This window comes from Macaca fascicularis, chromosome 20 (assembly GCF_037993035.2).
Source record: "Macaca fascicularis isolate 582-1 chromosome 20, T2T-MFA8v1.1".
In the NCBI taxonomy this organism is placed as follows: Eukaryota; Metazoa; Chordata; class Mammalia; order Primates; family Cercopithecidae; genus Macaca; species Macaca fascicularis.
Window position 1 is genome coordinate 80,619,933 of NC_088394.1, and position 21,898 is coordinate 80,641,830.

General features: G+C 42.3%; 1 protein-coding gene across 6 annotated transcripts in view; it reads left to right on the top strand.

Moving 5' to 3' along the window:
* USP10 (ubiquitin specific peptidase 10) overlaps positions 1–21,898 on the top strand; it is an 81,084-nt gene that overhangs the window by 42,214 nt on the left and 16,972 nt on the right. For all 6 annotated transcript variants that reach the window (XM_074027690.1, XM_074027691.1, XM_005592681.4 and 3 more), the window contains 5 exons: positions 3,099–4,139; positions 17,781–17,872; positions 18,431–18,540; positions 18,960–19,015; positions 19,240–19,343. In XM_074027690.1, the coding sequence (XP_073883791.1) occupies positions 3,536–4,139; positions 17,781–17,872; positions 18,431–18,540; positions 18,960–19,015; positions 19,240–19,343 (966 nt within the window). In that variant the 5' untranslated portion in view covers positions 3,099–3,535. The remainder of the gene's footprint in view (positions 1–3,098; positions 4,140–17,780; positions 17,873–18,430; positions 18,541–18,959; positions 19,016–19,239; positions 19,344–21,898) is intronic.

Below are 21,898 nucleotides of genomic sequence, written 5' to 3' on the forward strand. Positions count from 1 at the left end.
CACGTCACTTCTTTGAGTTCACCCTCCTCCCTGTGCCGTAGGCACCACCAGCTCCCCCAGCCTCCGGAGTTCTGCTTCCCGCTCTCTCCTTCCAGCCTGCCTGCCCTTTTCGGTGACTGCTTCTTGGCCCTTTTTCTCCATTTTTTGCTCTCTCCCCTCTTAAGTCCTGCTTTTTTTCTGCCAGAAGCACGACTGGAATCTTGCCACCAGCTTGCACAGTTAGTGACAGGCCTGCTTTTCTCTGCAGCCTTTTCTGGGTCTCTTGTGTTTCCATGACATTAGTTTCTCTTCCAGTGTCTATTCGACTGTACAGAGCCTGTGGGTACTGTCATGGATCTGCCTCCCTTTCCAGACTGCTCAGCTGCTGATGGCAGGGTCCATTTCTCTCTGTCTGTCACTGTGCCTGTAGTATCTGGAATGTTGTAAGCCCTCAGTACATTTGTTGGATGAATGGTTTGGGATACTTTATTCTGCTCCCTTCTGCCACCTCTAGCTGCAGCAAGCCCTTTGCAGAGGCACCTCATCGTGGTTTCCCTTTTACACCTCGGCCTTTTCTATTTTTGTGTTTTTAAATTTTTTTATATTTTAAATTTTGTAGGTACATAGTAGGTATGTATATGTATGAGATACATGAGATACTTTCATACAGGCATATGACAAGTATTAATTACATCAAGGTGAATGGGTGTCCTTCACCTTAAGCACTGCCTGTTTTAGATGTTCGTAAAGCCTGAGATACCACTCCTTCACCCCGCCCTTACCAATTCAGTGATCCATCAAGTTCCACTGACCTCTCTAGTTTCTGATGGAAGTTGATCACTGTTTCCTGCATCCAGAAGAATCCTTTTTCTAGAGCTATTCACAGCCTTCTCTCCCCTCCCTCCATGTTTTCATTCTCAGTTGTTTGTATTTGTCTCCCTAATAAATGTGAATTCTCTGAGCAGGGCCCTTGTGTTACTAATCTCTGTATATTTCCCTCCTTCACCCTCTGCCTTGTAGTCCAGACCACTCTACTGCATGTACTGCAGTGAGCAGCCTTGGAGAAACGCTGTGTTAGGATTCATGGTTTTATGACCCTCTGCCTGCATTACCTGAGTGTTGAGTTTCCATCTTCCTAATGTGTTGATTGGGTTGTTGAAGCCAAACATGCAGGCCTTCCTGCACTTCATCTGCCTGGCAGATTGGGCTCCGAACTCTCTGCCATGCGTCCATTGTGAGTGTTCCTCGATAAAAGGAACTGTGCTGGCTAGGAATCCACCTTCTAGTGAGATGATCAAACATGGTATTGAGTAAATGTTTGATACTAACTGTAACATACTGAAATAGTTCTGTTCACATTACATCACGTTCCAGAATGTTTTATGTTCTGATAAGATTGAGAATTGAGATGTGGACAGCACATCTGTGTCTTAGAAACAATCAGTCTTGCGTAAGCAGAATGACAACACATTCTAGTTTCGAATGTGATTTCACAGCCTTCAAAGGGCAGGCTCCACGAGGAGTGTTCTTCCCCAGGCACACCTGTTTCAATCCAGGGAGTCTTGAGAGCCCCAGAACATCTGGGAGTAGGGGATGCCTGGAACCAAAATGGACAGTCAGCCCCTAGGTATGATAGTAAATTCAGTTCCCCTGGATAATTCTTTTCAAAGTAAGGAAACAAAATTTAAATAGTAGCCAAAGGAATTAGATGGTCATGACTTTATACGTAAACTTGCTGTTAGGTGTAATCGTCATCAGTGTTCTTTTCCAGGAACTTGCTGTTGTTGGGGCAGGATTGTGCTGCCACCACCCCCACCCCCCACAGTGGGGGGCTGTGATTCCAAAGCATACAAAGATTCAGGAGACCTCAGGAGGCTGTTTCGCTCCAGCCTCCTGTCCACTCACTTGCACGTAACTGGCCCTTCTCAGGGTCTGTATTTTTTCTTCTACAAAAAGACTTCTAGGGGTCCTTCCAAGGTGAAATAAATTCATTTCTCTGCAGTAGAACACCGTTCTTTGGGTATTAGTTTCTTTTCTTGAGATACATGCCTTGAAAAAAAAATTGGCCCCTTAATGCTAGCCTGGAAGAAATCTTTAGCTATGCATTAAAGATGAAATAGAAGGCATGTGTCCTTCCTTAACTTCAAAATGTGTAACTTTTTATCAAATACAAGGTGACATCGATGCTTGATGTCTGTTGAAAGACAAAATTGATTCTAAAACTTAACCTAATTTCAGAGATGTAAACTGTAAAGATACATCTGTCTTAGCATGAATGAAATATGTGGATTGTGGTTACCTGGGAAGGAAGTATTGAAGGCTTCCCAAGAGATATTGAAAAGTTCACAATTCTAACTTTTTCTTTTGGTATTTTCGGAAGGCTTTACCTAACCATGGAGTTAATCCAGTGTGGCTTTATTTAGAGGACATTCGCGTGTGTTCGTGTCAGGGCCACTTTTCAGACTTAATGGAAGGTTACCAGTGGAGGAGACCAAGAAATGAAGAATTCAAAAGAGTGCTCTGAAGTGCGCCTTTATATATACGATTCTCTCCTGTTGTTGTTGTTGAATCTTTTTTTGGCATCTTTTTTTGTTTCTAAATTTATACTTTCTAATTTCTCCCATCCAGAATATATAGGGTTCTTTGCGTAGTTCATGTTTTTGGAATTAATCAAATCACGTTAACTAGAGAAGCTGATTTAACCATGTTTTAAGTCCTTAAGTTAGTTGTCATGATCCTTTAAAATTTAAATTGTCCAAAATACATATTCCTTTATCTTAGGCATAAGGCAGCTATAAGAAAGTCAGATTCCATTGAGGGATATTTTTAAACTGGCAGAATATTACTTGCTTTTTATTACAAATGTATTTTAATTTCTACTTTCTGAAAGCCTTCCTTAGCTAGGAAGATAAGTACAGGCTTCTGCTTTTCATATCCCCAAATTAAATAATTTTATGGTTTCATTTTCAGCAAATTGTTCCACATAAGTAAAGGACGTAATAGGTTTGTTGATTAGGAAGAGAATTTAAGGTTTTCATTTTCAAAGAGAAAGTGAGTAATTACTGGTACTTAGAGTTTGTAGAACTGTATTCTTAACTAATAGTTTGTTTTCTAAACAGGACAAGAATATCAGAGAATTGAGTTTGGTGTCAATGAAGTCATCGAACCCAGTGACACTTTGCCGAGAACCCCCAGCTACAGTATTTCAAGCACACTGAACCCTCAGGCCCCTGAATTTATTCTCGGTTGTACAACTTCCAAAACAACCCCTGATGGTATCACTAAAGAAGCAAACTATGGCTCCATCGACTGCCAGTACCCAGGCTCTGCCCTCGCTTTGGATGGAAGTTCTAATGTGGAGGCGGAAGTTTTGGAAAATGATGGTGTCTCAGGTGGTCTTGGACAAAGGGAGCGTAAAAAGAAGAAAAAGCGGCCACCTGGATATTACAGCTATTTGAAAGATGGCGGTGATGATAGTATTTCCACAGAAGCCCTGGTCAATGGCCATGCCAGTTCAGCAGTCCCGAACAGTGTCAGTGCAGAGGATGCAGAATTTATGGGTGACATGCCCCCGTCAGTTACGCCCAGGACTTGTAACAGCCCCCAGAACTCCACAGACTCTGTCAGTGACACTGTGCCTGACAGTCCTTTCCCCGGAGCACTCAGCAGTGACACCAGGACTGCAGGGCAGCCAGAGGGGAGCCCCGGGGCTGATTTTGGTCAGTCCTGCTTCCCTGCAGAGGCTGGCAGAGACACCCTGTCAAGGACAGCTGGGGCTCAGCCCTGCGTTGGTACCGATACTACTGAAAACCTTGGAGTTGCTAATGGACAAATACTTGAATCCTCGGGTGAGGGCACAGCTACCAATGGGGTGGAGTTGCACACCACGGAAAGCATAGACTTGGACCCAACCAAACCCGAGAATGCATCACCTCCGGCTGACGGCACAGGCTCTGCATCAGGCACCCTTCCTGTCAGCCAGCCCAAGTCCTGGGCCAGTCTCTTTCACGATTCTAAGCCCTCTTCCTCCTCGCCGATGGCCTATGTGGAAACTAAGTATTCCCCTCCCGCCATATCTCCCCTGGTTTCTGAAAAGCAGGTTGAAGTCAAAGAAGGGCTTGTTCCAGTTTCAGAGGATCCCGTAGCCATAAAGATTGCAGGTATAGTTGAAAAGATACAAATCTAGAGTGAAGATGGGAACAGACCTCATCAACTGGTCTTATAGACTGTGGTGTTAGAGTGTTACCCATAACAATGGTAGATTACCTGTGTGTTAATAGCAGTGTCTGAAGAATGCCTATGTCTTAAATGTTCTCTAGAAGTAAGACAATATAGAAACAAATGGGAGGAGAGGGTTGTCAAAACTTTAAGTTAAGTGAAAGATCCATGCCTGTTAGTTCTTTTCTGTTGACAAGTTACATTTCCATTTCTTGCCTTTTGTTCAAGTAATTCTGCTCCACGGTGTGAATGTATAATGGACTTTTTCTGTGATATACCTTTGGTGTGATAATCCTGATTTGTACTCACTGTGTGCTCCTTCCTTTTTATATTTCTTAAGATATAAGAAAGCATTTTGTGAAATAACATGTTTTTGTTTTTATGCCTATTTTGCATTGAGTAAATGGATTTTATTCAGAATTTTGATAAATCAACGTCAGCTCTTGAAAGGAAGAGAATAATGTTAAGAGTTCAGCCCAAAGTTAATATTTTATTTTGAAGTGCTAAGGCTCCAAGGTAGAAACAATTACAATAAAAATGGAAAGCTGCATAATTCACAGGTTGTTTTTAAAAAGTTACAGTAGGAAGTCAGAAATGCAGCACGGTATGAAAGAGGTATGTGTGCTCACACAGCCACATGTTGCGTAACGATGGATGTGTGCTCTGAGATGTGCATGTTAACATCAGAGAGTACTACACAAATACAGATGGTAGAGCCTTCGGCTAGTGGTGCAGCCTATTGCTCCGTGTCCAGCATGTCACTACTGAGTACTGTAGGCCGTTGTAACACAGTGCTAAGTATTTGTGTGCCTGAACACATTTAGACATAGAAAAGATACAGTACAGATAGGGTATAAAAGATGAAAAATGCTTCACCTGTACAGAGCACTCATCATGAATGGAGCTTGCAAGACTGGAGTGACTCTGGGTGAGTGAGTCGGTGATGAGTGCTGAGTGAATGTGAAGGCCTAGGACAGTACTGAACAAAGCCGAGCTTTATAAACACCGTACACTTAGGCTGTACTACGTTGATTTACACATTTTTCCTCAATAAGAAATAAACCTTAGCCTACTGTAACCTTTTTACTGTTTATTTTACTTTTAAATTAAAAATTCTAAACTTTTTGACTCATGAGAACACTTAGCTTGAAACACTGTACAGCTATACAAAAAATATTTTCTTCCTTTTTATTCTTATTCTATAAGCTTTTTTCTGTTAAAATTAGTTTTTAACTTTTTAAACTTAAAACTAAGACACAAACATCAGCCTGGGCCTGAACAGGGTCAGGAGCATCAAGACGTCACTAGGCAACAGGGCATTTTCAGCTCCATTAGAATCTTGTGGGACCATCATCTGTGCAGTCCATCGTTGACCGAAACATTGTTACGCTGCCCATGGCTGTACCTGCCTAAGAAGCAGAAGCTCGGTCATCAGGTTGGATTCTACTAAGCTTGGTAGCCGGATCTTCAGATTCTTACCCTAGCAGCCAAGTTAAAATAAGCTGTTTCGTTTAGGCTCTCTGTAATACTTTCTGATGTGACCTTTTGGAACACTTGACAACCTTCTTTTTTTTTTTTTTTTTTTTTTTTTTTTTTTTTTTTTGAGATGGAGTCTCGCTCTGTCACCCAGGCTGGAGTACAGTGGCCGGATCTCAGCTCACTGCAAGCTCCGCCTCCCGGGTTTACGCCATTCTCCTGCCTCAGCCTCCTGAGTAGCTGGGACTGCAGGTGCCCGCCACCTTGCCCAGCTAGTTTTTTTTGTATTTTTTAGTACAGACCGGGTTTCACTGTGTTAGCCAGGATGGTCTTGATCTCCTGACCTTGTGATCCGCCCGTCTCGGCCTCCCAAAGTGCTGGGATTACAGGCTTGATCCACCGCGCCCGGCCTGACAACCTTCATTACCAGGATGTAGCAGCAAGCTGCCAAATGCACACCCTTCTGTGGAGGGTCAGAATTGTGTAAAAAATAAAACACATTCTTTGGATGGCAGTAGGATGATAGCAAGCAATGTATACATTTTTTTAAGAGTATTTTATTCCTTATACAAAATACGTTATCTCAGGTACTCTTGTTGCTCTGAAGTTCTCTTAAAATGAAGAAATAATAGGCCATACATCGTTATTTTGGGCTTTATATATGTTTTTTAAAGCCAGGTGATTTTTTTTTTTTTTTTTTTTTTTGAGATGCGGCCTCACTCTGTTGCTCAGGCTATAGTGCAAGAGGCTCAATCTTGGCTCACTACAACTCCGCCTCCTGGGTGCAAGTGATTCTCCTGCTTCGGCCTCCCAAGTAGCTGGGATTACAGGCACATGCCACAACGTCCAGCTATATATATATATATTTTTTTTTTTTTAGTAGAAATGACGTTTCACCGTGCTGACCAGGCTGGCCTCAAACTCCTGACCTCAAATGATCTGCTTGCCTCAGCCTCCCAAAGTGTTGGGATTCCAGGCGTGAGCCACTGCACTCAGGCCAGGCAATTTCTTTAACACAGCTTTCAGGATGTATTTATTGCAAGGACTGATATTGTAAGATAGATTGTGTAAGCCTTTTGTATAGATTACTAAGTTAAAAGTTTATTTTTAACCTATAATGAGAAATACACAGTGGGGTGCTCTTAAAAATGCATTCTAAGTTCTAAGTCATGAGCATTATTTTTTTTTTTGAGAGAGGGTCTCACTCTGTCACCCAGGCTGGAGTGCAGTGGTGTAATCTCAATTCACTGCAACCTTCTCTTCCTGGGTTCAGGCAATTCTTCTGCCTCAGCCTCCCGAGTAGCTGGGACTATAGGCGCCCGCCACCACGCCCAGCTAGCTTTTGTATTTTTAGTAGAGACGGGGTTTCACCATGTTGGCCAGGCTGGTCCCGAACTCCTGACAAGTGATCCTTCCACCTCTGCCTCTCAAAGTGCTGAAATTTCAGACGTGAGCCACTGCGCCCAGCTGAGAACATTATAGTTTTGTTTCTAAAATAGCTCCACAAAGGAAAACCTCCCATCCTAGGGAGGTTTTCTCAATCTTTATTTAAAATAAGAAAGGAAAGCTTCATTTTAAATGTTTTAAAACATTCTGCTTAGTCATATGACTTTAAATATAGTTTGATAAATAGTTATGTTCTGTTTATGTTAAAGTCTAGTTGAAGTAGCTTTGTCAAACACTGAAGAGCCTCTTAATGACTAGTAGAGGAAAGCCTTGCCACACACAGTCCACGTAATTATTTTTGTATGGACATAGTGTAAACCCCTCCCCAACAGATTATTTTTTTAATCCTATTTTGGTTAGATCAGTTATGAAGATGTTTTAATTTTCTGAGTGAAAGTGTAGCTTCTTTAAAAGTACGTAATTCTTTTCAGCCTGTTTGTTGAGCCTTCGATATGCAGCATGTAATTGCTGACAGTTTCAGGATTCTCGTAAATATAGAGCAGTAGAGTCACATTAAATAACTCTTGGGATCATATAGGGCTTAGGGAGAATGGCATTGTTTGAACTTTTTGTTGTTGTTTTATTCTCCTACTTAGGGATTTACTTTATAAAAGTACCAAAATATACTCAATTTGTTACAAGTCAGATCCACTACCACAAATTCCCTTTAGTGGGCATACTTTTTTTTTTTTTTTTTTTTTGAGATGGAGTCTCGCTCTGTCCTCCAGGCTGGAGTGCAGTGGCACTATCTCGGCTCACTGCAAGCTCCGCCCCCCGGGTTCACGCCATTCTCCTGTCTCAGCCTCCTGAGTGGCTGGGACTACAGGCGCCTGCCACCACGCCTGGCTAAATTTTTTTTTTTTTTTTTGTATTTTTAGTAGAGACGAGATTTCACCGAGTTAGCCAGGATGGTCTCCATCTCCTGACCTTGTGATCCACCCGCTTTGGCTTCCCAAAGTGCTGGGATTACAGGCGTGAGCCACTGCGCCCGGCCTAGTGGGCATACTTTATTTAAGTGTAGGCCCACTTATTTTAAGCAGCGTTTAACTGAGTGAAAGTCTAGTTTCATTTTTTTTTTTTTTTTTTTGAGACAGAGTCTCGCTCTGTCACCCAGGCTGGAGTGCAGTGGCGCAATCTCGGCTCACTGCAAGCTCCGCCTCCCGGGTTCACGCCGTTCTCCTGCCTCAGCCTCCTGAGTAGCTGGGACTACAGGCGCCCGCCACCGCGCCCGGCTAATTTTTTTTGTATTTTTAGTAGAAACGGCGTTTCACCGTGGTCTCGATCTCCTGACCTTGTGATCCGCCCGCCTCGGCCTCCCAAAGTGCTGGGATTACAGGCGTGAGCCACCGCGCCCGGCCAGTTTCATTAAAAGATCTCTTGATGTTAGTTATAATAGAATTTGACTTGCATTAGTATCTGTTTCTACTGAGACAGTGGTATTTGTGTTACTAACTTTTGGGAAAGAGGGAGTGGGGAATGATTTAGACATTAAATGTATTCCTTTCTGCCAGGCATGATAGTGTGGAGATTGAGGCTTGAGGATTGCTTGAGCCTAGGAGTTTGAGGCCAGCCTGGGCAACATACTGAGACCCCCGTCTCTTAAAAAAAAAAAAAAAAAAAAATTATACACAAAATGCTTAGAGTAATTTGTGTATTTTTTGTCTCAAGTTTATTTGTTTCAAATACCCACATTTCTGGACTATTTCCCCTATTGTTAAGCCTGCTTAATAAATGCCAACTAGTTTTTATGCTATCAGAAGTGAAATTAAGAAGGCAGATCGACTAAAAGAAAAAGAATCACATGTAAGGCATTTGGAAGTGAAATACATTAAACTCTTGATTACTCTTAAACTATCCACTTCAATGGGTTCTACTTGGATCTTCTTGGTGGCAAGGCCATCTCCTGGGTGTAGGTTATGTGTCAACATTTTCTTCCATTGGCTGTTTTTTAAGTGTAAACTGTTCTTTAAGAGGAGAAGGACACGCCAGGGGAAAGCAAGTGAACTGAACACCCAGTGACTTCCTTTAGCCTCAAGGGAAGGATGAATCTAAACACAAAAGACCAGTCCTGCGGAGGGTTGGAGAGGGATCTGTTTTTCAGTGACTGGTCTGAAAGGAGATGATTGCCGTTTTTCGGTAGGAGTCAACAAAAGGAAACTTGAAAGTCTTAATACAGCCCGGCGTAGTGGCTCACGCCTGTAATCCCAGCACTTTGGGGAGGCTGAGGTGGGCAGATCACTTGAGGCCGGGAGTTCAAGACCAGCCTGGCCAACATAGCGAAATCCCGTCTTTACTAAAAATATAAAAATTAGATGGTTGTGGTGGCTCATGGCTGTAATCCCAGCTACTGAGGAGCCTGAGGAGGGAGAATAGCTTGAACCCGGGAGTTGGAGGTTGCAGTGAGCCGAGATTGTACCGCTGCACTCCAGCCTGGGCAACAGAGTGAGACTGTCTCAAGAAAACCCCAAAACCTAATAGCTTGTGTTTGAAAGTAGTTGCAAAACATGACACCCTTGTTTTAAGAGTGAGTATGGCGGACACATGGGGAGCGCCTTTGCTGCTGCTTCCCTCATTAGCACAGATACTTTGGAATTGCCCGAACATGTGATGTTTGAAATTGAACATATGCTTTTAGTGAAGGTTGTACTTTTCCTGGGTCTTTACTAAGGAACATTCCTCATATACTAGACTGAATGGTATCAGATGCTTTCACATCACAAGTACAGCAATTTTGTATTTGATGTTTTGCTTTCAAATATATGCAACAGTGTATTTCGTTTTAACAGAATATAAATAATGGTGGGTAAGGAGAGTGGCCAACTGCTCGATAAAATAAGTTAAAATTCCAGTGACAGAGAACTAGAAAAACTGAACTCTTGAACAGCTCTGAAAACATTGCGTTGAAGTATCTAGCAATGTCATTTATTATGAATTGTTAGTCAAAACCTGTTTATATGATTTTGCACAGCAAACCTGTTTATATGATTTTGCACAGTGGTTTTATACCTAAAAGGTATTGGATCAAGAAAGAAAGTTATTACAATTTGGGTCTTCTGGAATGAATTACCCTATCCGTGTTTATTTAAGTATAAATGAAAATACAGTTATGTGCTGCTTTAATGATGTTTCAGTCAACAACAGACCGCATGTACGACGGTGGTCCCATAAGATTATAATGGAGCTAAACAATTTCTAGTGACCAGTGAGTTGTGTTACAGTTGCCTACGATATTCAGTACACAACATCCTGTACGGGTTTGTAGCTTAGGAGCAATAGGCTCTAGCATATAGCCTAGGTGTGTAGTTGGCTATACCGTTTAGGCGTTTGATCCCACAATGATAAAATTGCCTAATGCCACATTTCTCAGAACATATTCCCATCATTAAGCATGGCTGTGTATCCTAAAACTGATCTTTATTTTGGCAGTTTATAAATCACGCATATACTTTCACCCCCTCCTTGGGGGAAATTGTTTCTCAGATATTTTGCATTCCTCTTCAAACTCGGAAGTACACAGGCAGGGGTCATGCGTCATGATCTAAGTTAAAAAGGCATGGCATCCGTTTACAGGGATCCACCCTTGTGGATTGAGAGTTTAGTCCACATCTGATTCGATGTTTGTATCCTCACATTTATTATACGTCTTTCCACTTCAGAAACATAAGTTGATCTGCAGCCAATGGTTAGTGGTACATTTTGGTCACTTTGCTGCCCTCCATCTGGTTAGGTGACCAAGATAGTGTGTGTTCTTCCAAATTGATGAAGAAAAGCACTTGGAGAATGTTCTGGACAGTTAGGAAGATGACAGAAAAGCAGGTCAACAACACCAGAATGTCGATTACGGACCAGTTATTGAGCCCTAAGAATCAGAGTTCTGCACCTTGAGTTTTCATGGATTTTTTGATGGCAACATGACCTCCAAGTCCTAACTTTAGGAAAACAGAATTTGATGTATAAAATATGTGTAAAAATAATCATAGCTTATAATGACATAAAAGTTTACGATGCTGGTATTGCCTTTGAGTTGATAAACAATTTCAGTGGGCTGATTTGTGGCAGCCCTTGTGAGCTACCATCTACCATGTATGTCTTAAAATTAAAAAAAAAAAAAAAAAGACTGTTAAGCAACTCCATTTTTCTGTATGTCAGCAGATTTCATAAGAGTGAAATTTCAGTTCAGCCTTTTAATGTGAGTTATTACAAAAGTGAACTATGGGTTTCAATTTCGTGTCTTCTATGAGTCATTCTAGCATTTTGTGCCTTTTCACACACACTGTTCTAGGCAGCCCCACTGACTGCTGTGACAAAGATGGGTTTGGGAGGCCATCTTCCTAAAGTTGCTGTCTGAACAGCTAAGTAGTAAATTATATCAACCATGATGAATTGAAAAGAAGGCTTCTGGGGAAAGTTTGTTATTACAGCCGACTTCTGATTATATGCCCTAAAAGAAGGTAAAATAGATACACCAATGGCAATGACTTGGGAATGCAGGTCAGACTTAAAGTTTCAACCTAGAAATTCCCTGCCCTCTATCCTTGGTGGCCCGCCTTCCTCGTTTTGATTCTTTTAGCCTCCATAATTAGAGTGTGTATTGGACTTTAGGCTAGGAATAAAATAGTAAATGAAAATGTTGATGTTGAAAGAGGAATTTAATTAAGTGGAGCGAAGAGTGATATTAGACATTGGAAAGTGGTATTAGTTCTGGCTTGTCCACAAGACCTGACGTTTGAATGATAACAGTAGGATTCATTCACTTGAACATAATTCAGCGCAGTCTTAGGAGGAATTAGAACTGCTTTTGCCCCCCTGTTCTTTCACTGCGAGGGAGAAGAGGAACTTGTGAACTTCATAAAGCGTTAGTGTCTCCTCCAGTTTATGGTTATTGAAATGAGTCAGGATGGAAGGCTTGATGTACATGTGATATGTTACAAAACTGGACCTTAACTGTTTCTTGAGTGTTTGGATCTTAAGAGAACACCTTTGACAATAAGTATTTAATCTTCATTTCTTACAATCATTCCTCTTAAAATGGAGCTTTATTTAAAAATTTTTTTTTTTTTTTTTTTTTCTGTCACTCAGGCTGGAGTGCTGTGGCGTGATCATAGCTCACTGCAGCCTTGAACTCCTGGGCACAGGTGGTCTTCCTGCCCCAGCTTCCTGAGTAGCTGGGACTACAGGCAGACACCACCATGTCCAGCTAATTAAAAAATTTTTTTTTGTAGCAACAGAGTCTCACTGTGTTGTCCAGGCTGGTCTTGGAATTCCTGGACTCAAGTGATCTTCCTGCCACAGCCTCCCAAAGTGTTGTGATTACAGGCATGAGCTGCCACACCAGGCCTGAAATAGAACTTTGTTAATACATCTTTAATATGTCAAGATGTTTAAAACTTGTCAAGATTTTAAGGAAGTTGAGCTAACATTTCCTCTTGAGATGCTGTAAGTTGTTGGTTTTCTCAAACGCTTACATAAATTAATTTGCTTTTCCCTTCTCCTTCCACCTCTATTAGCTCTTTATTTCCTAGGGGGGATTCTGACGTCTGTAATGAGCTGACCGTCATACCGGGAGTGGTCTGCTCATGTATTTACACGCGTGCTCGTCTTTGCCATAACTGAGCACGGTGCAGCTCCTTATCTGTTCCGGGTGAGGAGTGATCTGCCGCAGGCTGCAAAATGAATGAAGTGGCAGAGGAGTGTGAACCCCGTCTTCCTGGTTTGTGTGCCTGGGCCCTTGCCCTTTACTGTGCGTCTTCTCAGGAGCTGTCATTTAGACTTTCTGGACCAGGAGCTAAATGACCTTTAAAGTCTGTTGAGTCATTTCTAACAAATAGGAATGGAGTCATTTGCCATAACCAACAACTTTAATCTCCAGATGTTTAATTCATCCTGTATTACTGTCTAATGAGAACTTACTCTATGCCACGCACTGTCTAGTTGGAGTAATGATTGGCCTTGCCTTCAGGGTAGTCTGAGGCATAAGATCAGAAAGGAACAGATGGCAGCTGTTTGTAGAGAGAAGTGATCGTTGGCAGAGGGGTGTTGAGGGGAGAAAGCAAGGAGGGGAGGCCTCATGCAGCTAGTAGGGATGGCAGTAACAGGCTGAGGACACAGAAGGCCATCAAGTCTTGTTACCTTAGATGGGGCAGACTTTGTTGAGCAACACACCACTAATGTCAGGTAGGCGGTGATGAGGTCGGCTACCATGGAGACAGTGTGGAGAATCTTGAGTGCCTTCTGTCGGTCTTACTCTGAGATTAGGATGTAGGATCATTATAAGAGACCAATAACAGAATGATATGGTATTTTAGTTTATGAAAGACTTGCCACTAGATAAAATTTTTCTAGAATAACGGAATAATCATTAAGAAAAATCTAGGTTGTTCAGTGTCTCTTCTATATTTTCCAAGTCTGTAAACGTTTGTTCTACGTTTAACAACATTCTACCAGAATGACCTTTCAAAGACTGTCAAAGGCTTGAAGAAAAGCTGGTGGAGTACATTCCCTAGTACATCTCCTGAGGGTCCATTTGTTCTGCTGTTTCGGAGATGGTGCTCATTGACTTTTGTAGGTGTGTGTCTGAAATGTTGCTCCTTGCAGTTACTGAACAAACCACTGGGTGATGCTAGAAGACTTGATTTTAATACTGTGGAAGAAAAACTATGAAACTGCTTTTTAACCTGCCTGCGCCTCAAAATAAGCAAACTGGAAGCTGGCGTCGATTTAAGGGAATGGTTGAGGTAGAAACTAAAGGTTTCTGTCTGACCAGTTCACACTGTTTCACAAATAAATGCTGGAAAAAAGTCGGTTTATAGTTTATTTATATATCCTCTGATTGCATGGAGATTGAATGGTCAAGCTTCCATGCCATACAGATTATTCTGGGCACGTAACTCAGTTAAGAACATGAAAGGAGGCCAGGCACAGTGGCTCACACCTGTAATCCCACTACTTTGGGAGTCCAAGGCGGGCAGATTGCTTGAGGCCAGGAGTTCAAGACCAGTCTGGTCAACGTGGCAAAAACCCTGTCTCTCGACTTTGTCTCAAAAAAAAAAAAAAAAGCTGTGTTTTCAGACAGAGCTTAGTGCAGCCAGTTCTTGATTGCTCTGCACCTGCTTTCCTTTTAAGAGTGAAGTTAGCCTCCACTCTTAAAGCATGTTTTTTAGTCTGTTCGAACGGGTCAACAAGGAAGGGAAGTTTCAGGCAGATCTTGTATGCCTGGCCCTGGTGGCTTCCTTCATTTCCTTCCAGTATCAGTGCTAAACAGGAATGAATGTCTTCAAGCCCTGTCTCACCCACCTCTGGCATCTTCACCCTGACTCTGCCCTAGAAGACCTTTCCTCCCATATCGTCAAGAAAACCAAAGTTGCTGTTTCACTCATTCTCCTACCCAGAAACTTTGCTGCTGCATCTTCCTGGATCCCTAGCTCCTTGCGCCCCATGATCCTGTCTCCTTCCTCAGCCCAGCTTCTGACTGAGCAGCCTCCATTTGCTGTCTTCACTCCTACACGCTGCCCCTGCATGCTTCTCGCTTTTCTACCCTTCCAGCCCTGTACTCTGGGGACCTGTGCGTATGTTTGTGTAATTATCAATCTGTCGAACCAGGGAGATTGAGGCTGCAGTGAGCCATGATCTCGCCACTGCACGCCAGTCTGAGTAACAGAGCAAGATCCTGTCTCTAAAATAATAATTATGGTTGGGTGTGGTAGCACACATCTGTAGTCCCAGCTACTTGGGAGGCTGAGGCACAAGAATTGCTTGAGACCCAGAGGCGGAGGTTGGAGTGAGCCAGGATGGTGCCACTGCACTCCAGCCTGGGCGACAGAGTGAGACTGTTTCAAAAAAAAAAAAAAAAATCAGTCACTTGCTGGTCTTTGGATATAAATATACCATTTACTGGTGTCATCTGGGTACCTTTTACCAACATCTCTAAAACTGAACTCATCACTACATGAAACAAAAAATAACCTGCTCATCCTGTTGTATTCCTGCTCTAGCTGGATAGCACCGCTGCCCCAGCCAGTGAGAACCTTCTAGTATCTCTCTTCTTCCTCAGCTTCCATTTGGTGTCTTCAGCCCCTGACCTTTCTAGAGTTTCTGCAGCCCTTGGATTCGGCTAAGCATCCTTCCTCCATCCCCCATCCCACAACACCCCTTCAGCTTAGCCTGTACAGTGTGTGGTTTGGAGCCAGGGACATCAGAGTTTGTCCCTTCACTGGTCTGCGAGCTCGCCTAGGGCAGGACCATCTCGCATTCATCTCTGTTCCTTGCTTACCTGGTGCCCACGCCATAGCTCACGCCTGTAATCCAAGCACTTTGGGAGGCCAAGGCAGGTGAATCACTTGAGCTCAGGAGTTCCAGGACCAGCCTGGCCAACATGGTGAAACCCCGTCTCTCCTAAAGATACAAAAATTAGCCGGGCGTAGTGGTGCACATCTGTAATCCCAGCTACACTGGAGGCTGAGGCAGGAGAATCACTTGAACCCAGGACACAGAGGTTGCAGTGAGCCGAAATCGCACCACTGCACTCCATCCTGGGTGACAGAGCAAGACTCGTCTCAAAAAAACAAAGGTTTCTATGTTAGAAAGATAGCAGGTTTTGAGTCTTAAGGTTAGGTTAAAAAAAATGTCATTTGATAAAAAAATACTATGGTGAAGACTTGTTGGAATCATGCTGGAGTTTTTATTTGAGACACTATGCCTTTACGTCATTGATGGTTATTTGAAAATGCACATTTTTAACACTGCGATTATATTAGTAGCTGTTCTGTGGCACACACTAGAAATGATAGACTGTTATGATGATATGGTTTAAAGACAAATGTAAAAATCCACTGTAAATAGATTTTAAGCCTGTGGGGAAAAGTAAGTATCTGAAACCTTGGAATAAAAGGGATTGTTAAGTGAAGCCTCTTATATATTGAGGAAAAGGCTCAACCTCTTAAGTCAGGTAGACCCAGGTTCACAGGTCATTTCAGCTGTTATGTGACTTCAGTTTTCTCATGCGTAAAATGGGGGTGGTAGCTGTCTCTGATAGTAGGGTTGTTATGATAATTATGAATAATATACACAAAGCTTCTAGCACAGTGTCCCCCACATGACAGGCGCTGTCTCTGCTGGGTGTCATCACATGCAGGCTTGGGGTTCAGTTAGTAACTGATCCATTATTCATTTATTTCAAGGCCCAGTTCTGTATTCCATATTAAGAGAGAGAGGAGCTTTGCACACTTAGTCTAACTGAACACATTCCACAGAATCTGTAATGTTTTCCTTTCTACAGAAGAAGAGCTATGCAGAAATGATGCCCTACGCTTCTTCAGTTAGAAGGAAGAGGACATTTACTCTCATAGGAAGGAAGGAATGAGAGGGTGTGTGTGTGTGTGTGTGTGTGTGTGTGTGTGTGTGTGTGTAATTTTGCAAATTAATTTCTTCATTTGATCAGTGCTTGAAGTCTGGGATCTGCCAGTACAATGTAGTTTAGAAAAGAAAGCTTATTTTTGAGCCATGTCTTACGTGGATGCTAGTATCACATGTATGCCATTTTGGTTTTTCTTTCCTATATACAATTCGTTTATTTATTGTACTTTATTTTTAAATGAATTTTTTATTTTTGTTGGTACATAGTAGGTGTATCTGTTTGTGGGTTCTATGATTAGTGTACAATTTAAAAGTAAAGGAGACAGTGTGGATTGGCTACAGATTATGGAGTTGAGGCCCTGGCTATGCTACCTGGCTCCTGTGTGATCACAGGTAAGTTAGTTAGTCTTTGGGAGCCTCAGTTTCTTTTTTGGTGAAAGGGGCAAGGTGGTGGTACTCCTAGATTACTAAGGATTAAGTCCAGCCAATTAACATTTGTAAATTGTAAAGAACGTGCTAAGTGTGGAAGGGTTTATAAATTGTAGCCATCACCATTAGAAGATTCATAGTGGGTCAGGGGGAGACCTTGTTTTAAAGCATTTCTGATGGTTAATTCTATAAAGATGACATTCGCACCTGTTTTAATACAGAAAAAGAGTGATGTCCACTCAGGGTGAACCCGAGGCTAAGCAGCGTTTTTGTGAATGGAATAAGGGAATTACAGTGTATAAAACAGTTGCTAAATTGGATTTCTAGTGGACAGTTTAATTCGTAGGAGACTGTTGTCTCTGAAAGGAATATCTTGACTCCCTGAACAGCCAGTGAACATGCGCAGTGATGTGTAGGGTCAGCATTAGATGCTGGCGATGCAGAGAGGACCGAGACACGGGTTCTGCCCAGACATCTTTCTGTCTAGTGTCTGAGACACCTTGCTGCTAATGAGACACACCTGGCTAACAGTGTTTAAGGAAAAAAGGCTGTATCTCTCAAATCTATTCTCTAATAATGTTACTGTGTTCACATTTTTTTGTTTCTCATTAAAATAGGTAGTTCTTGTGTTCCCTAATTCTGTTCCCCCCAGGAAGATTAAACGTTGCTGTTTGAGGGAAAAGATTAATTTCAGAAAAGTTTTAATTAAATAGTGTACTTGATGTTGAACTGAATGAAGCCTTAACAGTATGCATTTTCTTTGGATGTGTGCTTTATTGAAGGGATTTTAAATGCTCTCCCAGAGTAGAGCATATGAAATGATTTGAATATTCTTCACTAGATGTCGTTGATTTCTGAAATATGCTTCTTCCCTCTTTCAGAGTTACTGGAGAATGTAACCCTAATCCATAAACCAGTGTCGTTGCAACCCCGCGGGCTGATCAATAAAGGGAACTGGTGCTACATTAATGCTGTATCCTTCCTGGACGCCGTCCGCAAGGCCAGCGTGTTGCAGCTCTCCCTCCTTTGGGTGCATGGGACTTAGTTCAGCCTCCGTGGGCCATCTAGCCCTACATTTGAATCCCCAAGCCTGGTTTATTATGACTCGGTCAGCCTACCTTGCTTATAAACAGCGTTATTCCTGGCCGCAGTCCGTCTCCCTCTAAAAGAGAGGATCTGTTGGCATATGAATGAGGGCTGCAGACAAGCTGACTCTCATTCGAGTGGTTACAGATCATAGGGCAGAGCAGCCACTTACAACTGGAAATTTGGTTTTAACTCATTGAACTATCTTGGATAAGTCAAGTTCTTGAATACAAACGATTGACTGCTTCGTAGATCCTCATATGGACATCACAGGAAAGTTACCCTAGTAATGATTTGGTTTATTCCTTTTTGTGGTGACGTGTCTAAGTAGTTCAGTGTCCTTAGCTTACTTAGGTTTTCAGAGATGTTCTTGTGCTAAACGTGCCTTTAGGAAATGTGGTGTGTCTGTTTCATTCCTTTACGCTTCCTTACTGCCACTATGTAGACACTGCAGGCGCTGGTTGCTTGCCCGCCGATGTACCACCTGATGAAGTTCATTCCTCTGTATTCCAAAGTGCAAAGGCCTTGTACGTCAACACCCATGATAGACAGCTTGTAAGTAAGGTGGTGAAAGATGTGTTATGTGGTGGGGTTTTTTCCCCTCTGATAATTAGAATTGAAATAGTCTAGTAAAGCTCTTGATTTCCTGCCAGTGAGTCCTATAATTCTGTCTTTTATAAAAATAGATTGTTCGTGATTTTATATGGAAGTTAACCAGAAATGGAATTGCAGCATTATTTGTGTTCTTTAGATTCAGTAGAAAATATTTTTAGTGTTTACCAGCATATATCACTTAAAATAGACCAAAAATGCATATAGAAAAGACTTGAGTTCACTAGCTATTACAGCATTGGTTATCTAAAATCTACTATACTCGTATAGCTGATATTCTACTTAGCCATCAAAGGTCTTTAGTGAAAGTATATATATACTGTTTAAAACTGCACTATTTAATGTTTTTTCCCCATGTTTAGTGTTCGGCTAATGAATGAGTTTACTAATATGCCAGTACCTCCAAAACCCCGACAAGGTTAGTAAAAATGAGTTTTGTTGATGCTCTTACATATTGGGAGTTATGGAGACAGATGACTTAAATTTGGTAAATTCATTCATGGTGGGAAGAAAATGTCTGTCCACCTGTGCCATTCTCAGCATTCAGCCGGGTGGGGGGTGGGGGATTTTGATGATGTTGCTTTTTTCATCATTTGTGACTTCATTGTCGTTAGGAAAACCTGTGTCCTGTTTCCATTGCAGCTCTTGGAGATAAAATCGTGAGGGACATTCGCCCGGGAGCTGCCTTTGAGCCCACATATATTTACAGACTCCTGACAGTTAACAAGTCAAGCCTGTCTGAAAAGGTTTGAGACTTCTCTCATGTCGCTAGGATCAAGTGTTACCTTTTTTTCCAGTATTTGTGTGGTAACTGTTGCTTATTCGATATTTGCCCTCTGTCTCCAGCGCTGTAAGTAGATGTAGGTTTATAATAGAGTCCATTGCTTGGATGAATTGAAGAGTGGCCTTGCTCACACTCTTCATCATCTGACCTTGCTCAGATAACTTTTATGGCGCACCAAGCACTGCTGTCAGTACTTTACGTATATTAACTTAGTTGACTCTGTGAATAAAGTATGATTATAGTCTCCTTGTTACAATTAAGAGAAGTGAATCCACTGTCTGAAGTCATATAGCTAATGTGCATGGCAGAACCCAGCTTTCAAGACAGCTCTCTTAACCACTGCACTATATGCCACTGGGGTAGAGTGGAGTGCATTGGGCCTGGAATGATGGCAGTATTCAGAAGAGCTTATGTCTTCATCATACCTATACGCTTTAGTAGCTCTTTGATGTACTTGATTCCTTTACCTAAATTTTTTTTAAAATCATGTAGTTTGTTACTACAGGCATGGGACCAAGGGGCCAGGGCGCCCTTATAAAAGGCCCTGGGGCTGTTGAGAGTGAATTGAGCCACCCTTAGCACAGTTTACTGTAGCATTTCTTTCCTCCCAGACTGAGTTGTGATGACTCAGTACAAGCAGTTGAAATGATGCTTAGAGAGATGTATTCAGAGAGAAAACGCCATTTAAGTCAAGTTTACTTGAAGCTTCCTTGCTTTGAAGAAGAGTAAATGTCGAGGGCATCGCAGCAGGATACCACCAGGGGCAGCATAGATTTTTAAGCTCTTTAAATGCTTATAATGCAGCTTTTGGTATTGGCTTGGAATTATTTCCCAAGTAATGGGAACATGGTATTAGGGATGCAGAAATGGAATAAAGTGTGCCCTCTGCCCTCAGTGAGGGAATGAGATAAATGAATAGTCAACAAGAGAAGTACAGAGATACAGAGATGCCTTAGAATCCAGATGGGGCCACCTAGCTCAGGTGGAGGCAAAATAAAGTGGGTGCTCAGGAAGCCCTCTAGGATCATACACAGAGATAATGCTGTGAACAAAAGCATCTTTTAAAGGTGACATTAATATGGGATGTGTTGGGCTCCCCAAGACCACCGTGAGGTTTGGGTGATTCACAGGAAGAACTCAGAAAATGCAGAAGCTGGTACACCTGTGGCTATGGTTTATGAGAACAAAAGCATGCAAAGCAGAGTCAGGAAGGGAAAGGACAGATGAGGCAGGGCCTAAAGGAAACCTCCAGACTCCTCTCCCAGTGCAGCCAGAAGGCTGCGCCTAACTACTCCAGCACGAGGCTGTGAGCACACATGTGAAATGCCGCCTCCCAAGGAAGCTCATTACAGACTCCGGGTCCAGAGTTTTTACTGAGGGCTGGTCCCACAGGTACCATCTGCCTAGCTTGAACCAAAAGTCCAAACTCCCAAAACAAAAGCAAAAGTGTTAGCAGAAAGCACATTGCTTGCACAAACAGGATTAGGCAGAATCCCATATCAGTTATTGGACTGATGGGGACCTTGCTGAAAACCAAGTTCCCAGACACCAGCCAACGTTGCAAGCAGGCCTTTCCAAGGAGAGCCACCCAGGCCTGCTGTGAAAAGTCTTCAGCACACTTTGGCTGTGCCAATTTTTACCCTTTGCTGCACATGTGCAGAGCATGCACTCACGTGAACAGCTGCTGTCCACATCTACTATTTGGAGAGGGCAAGTAAACTTCAATGCAGTAGATGCTTCAGACAGAACAATTTGCAGGGCCTTGGAACAGGCAGTTGTGCTGTGAAGAATGAAATATGAACTGATGATAAGTAACAGAATCAAACACTCCTGATGTGGGATTATTAAACTCTTGGGTGACTCATCTGTGAATGATTTTGCTGATGTATGTGTAAAACAGCTAACGCTTTAAATCAGTGGAGTTTTTCCACATATAGTTTGAGTTCTTTCCCTTGTAGTTGTTCATCATCAAAGACAGACAGAAGCAGACATAGGGCTGCTTAGTTCACTGCTTGAGTGGTAACAGTAGTTGAACAGTGAACTGGCCCTAGACATCTAGTTCTTCGTCTTCTATTTTGTTTACCCAAGAGAGAATTTTTTTTTTTTTTAGTAACTTTTTTGTGATAAAGTCAATGTGGCAGGGTGTGGTGGCTCATGTCTGTAATCCCAGCACTTTGGGAGGCCAAGGCAGGCAGGTCGCCTGAGGTCAGGAGTTGGAGACTAGCCTGGCCGACATGACGAAACCCCGTCTCTACTAAAAATACGACGATTAGCCAGGTATGGTGGCACACACTTGTAGTCCCAGCTACTCAGGAGGCTGAGACAGGAGAATCTCTTGAACCCGGGAGCTGGAGGTTGCACTGAGCCAAGGTTGCACCACTGCACTCCAGCCTGGGTGACAGAGTGAGACTTTTTCTCCAAAAAAAAAAAAAAAGTAATGTATATTTATTGAAGAAAATTTCGAAAATATAGAAAAGTATAAATAATAAAAATCCCCATTTAGAGATATGTGTTTAA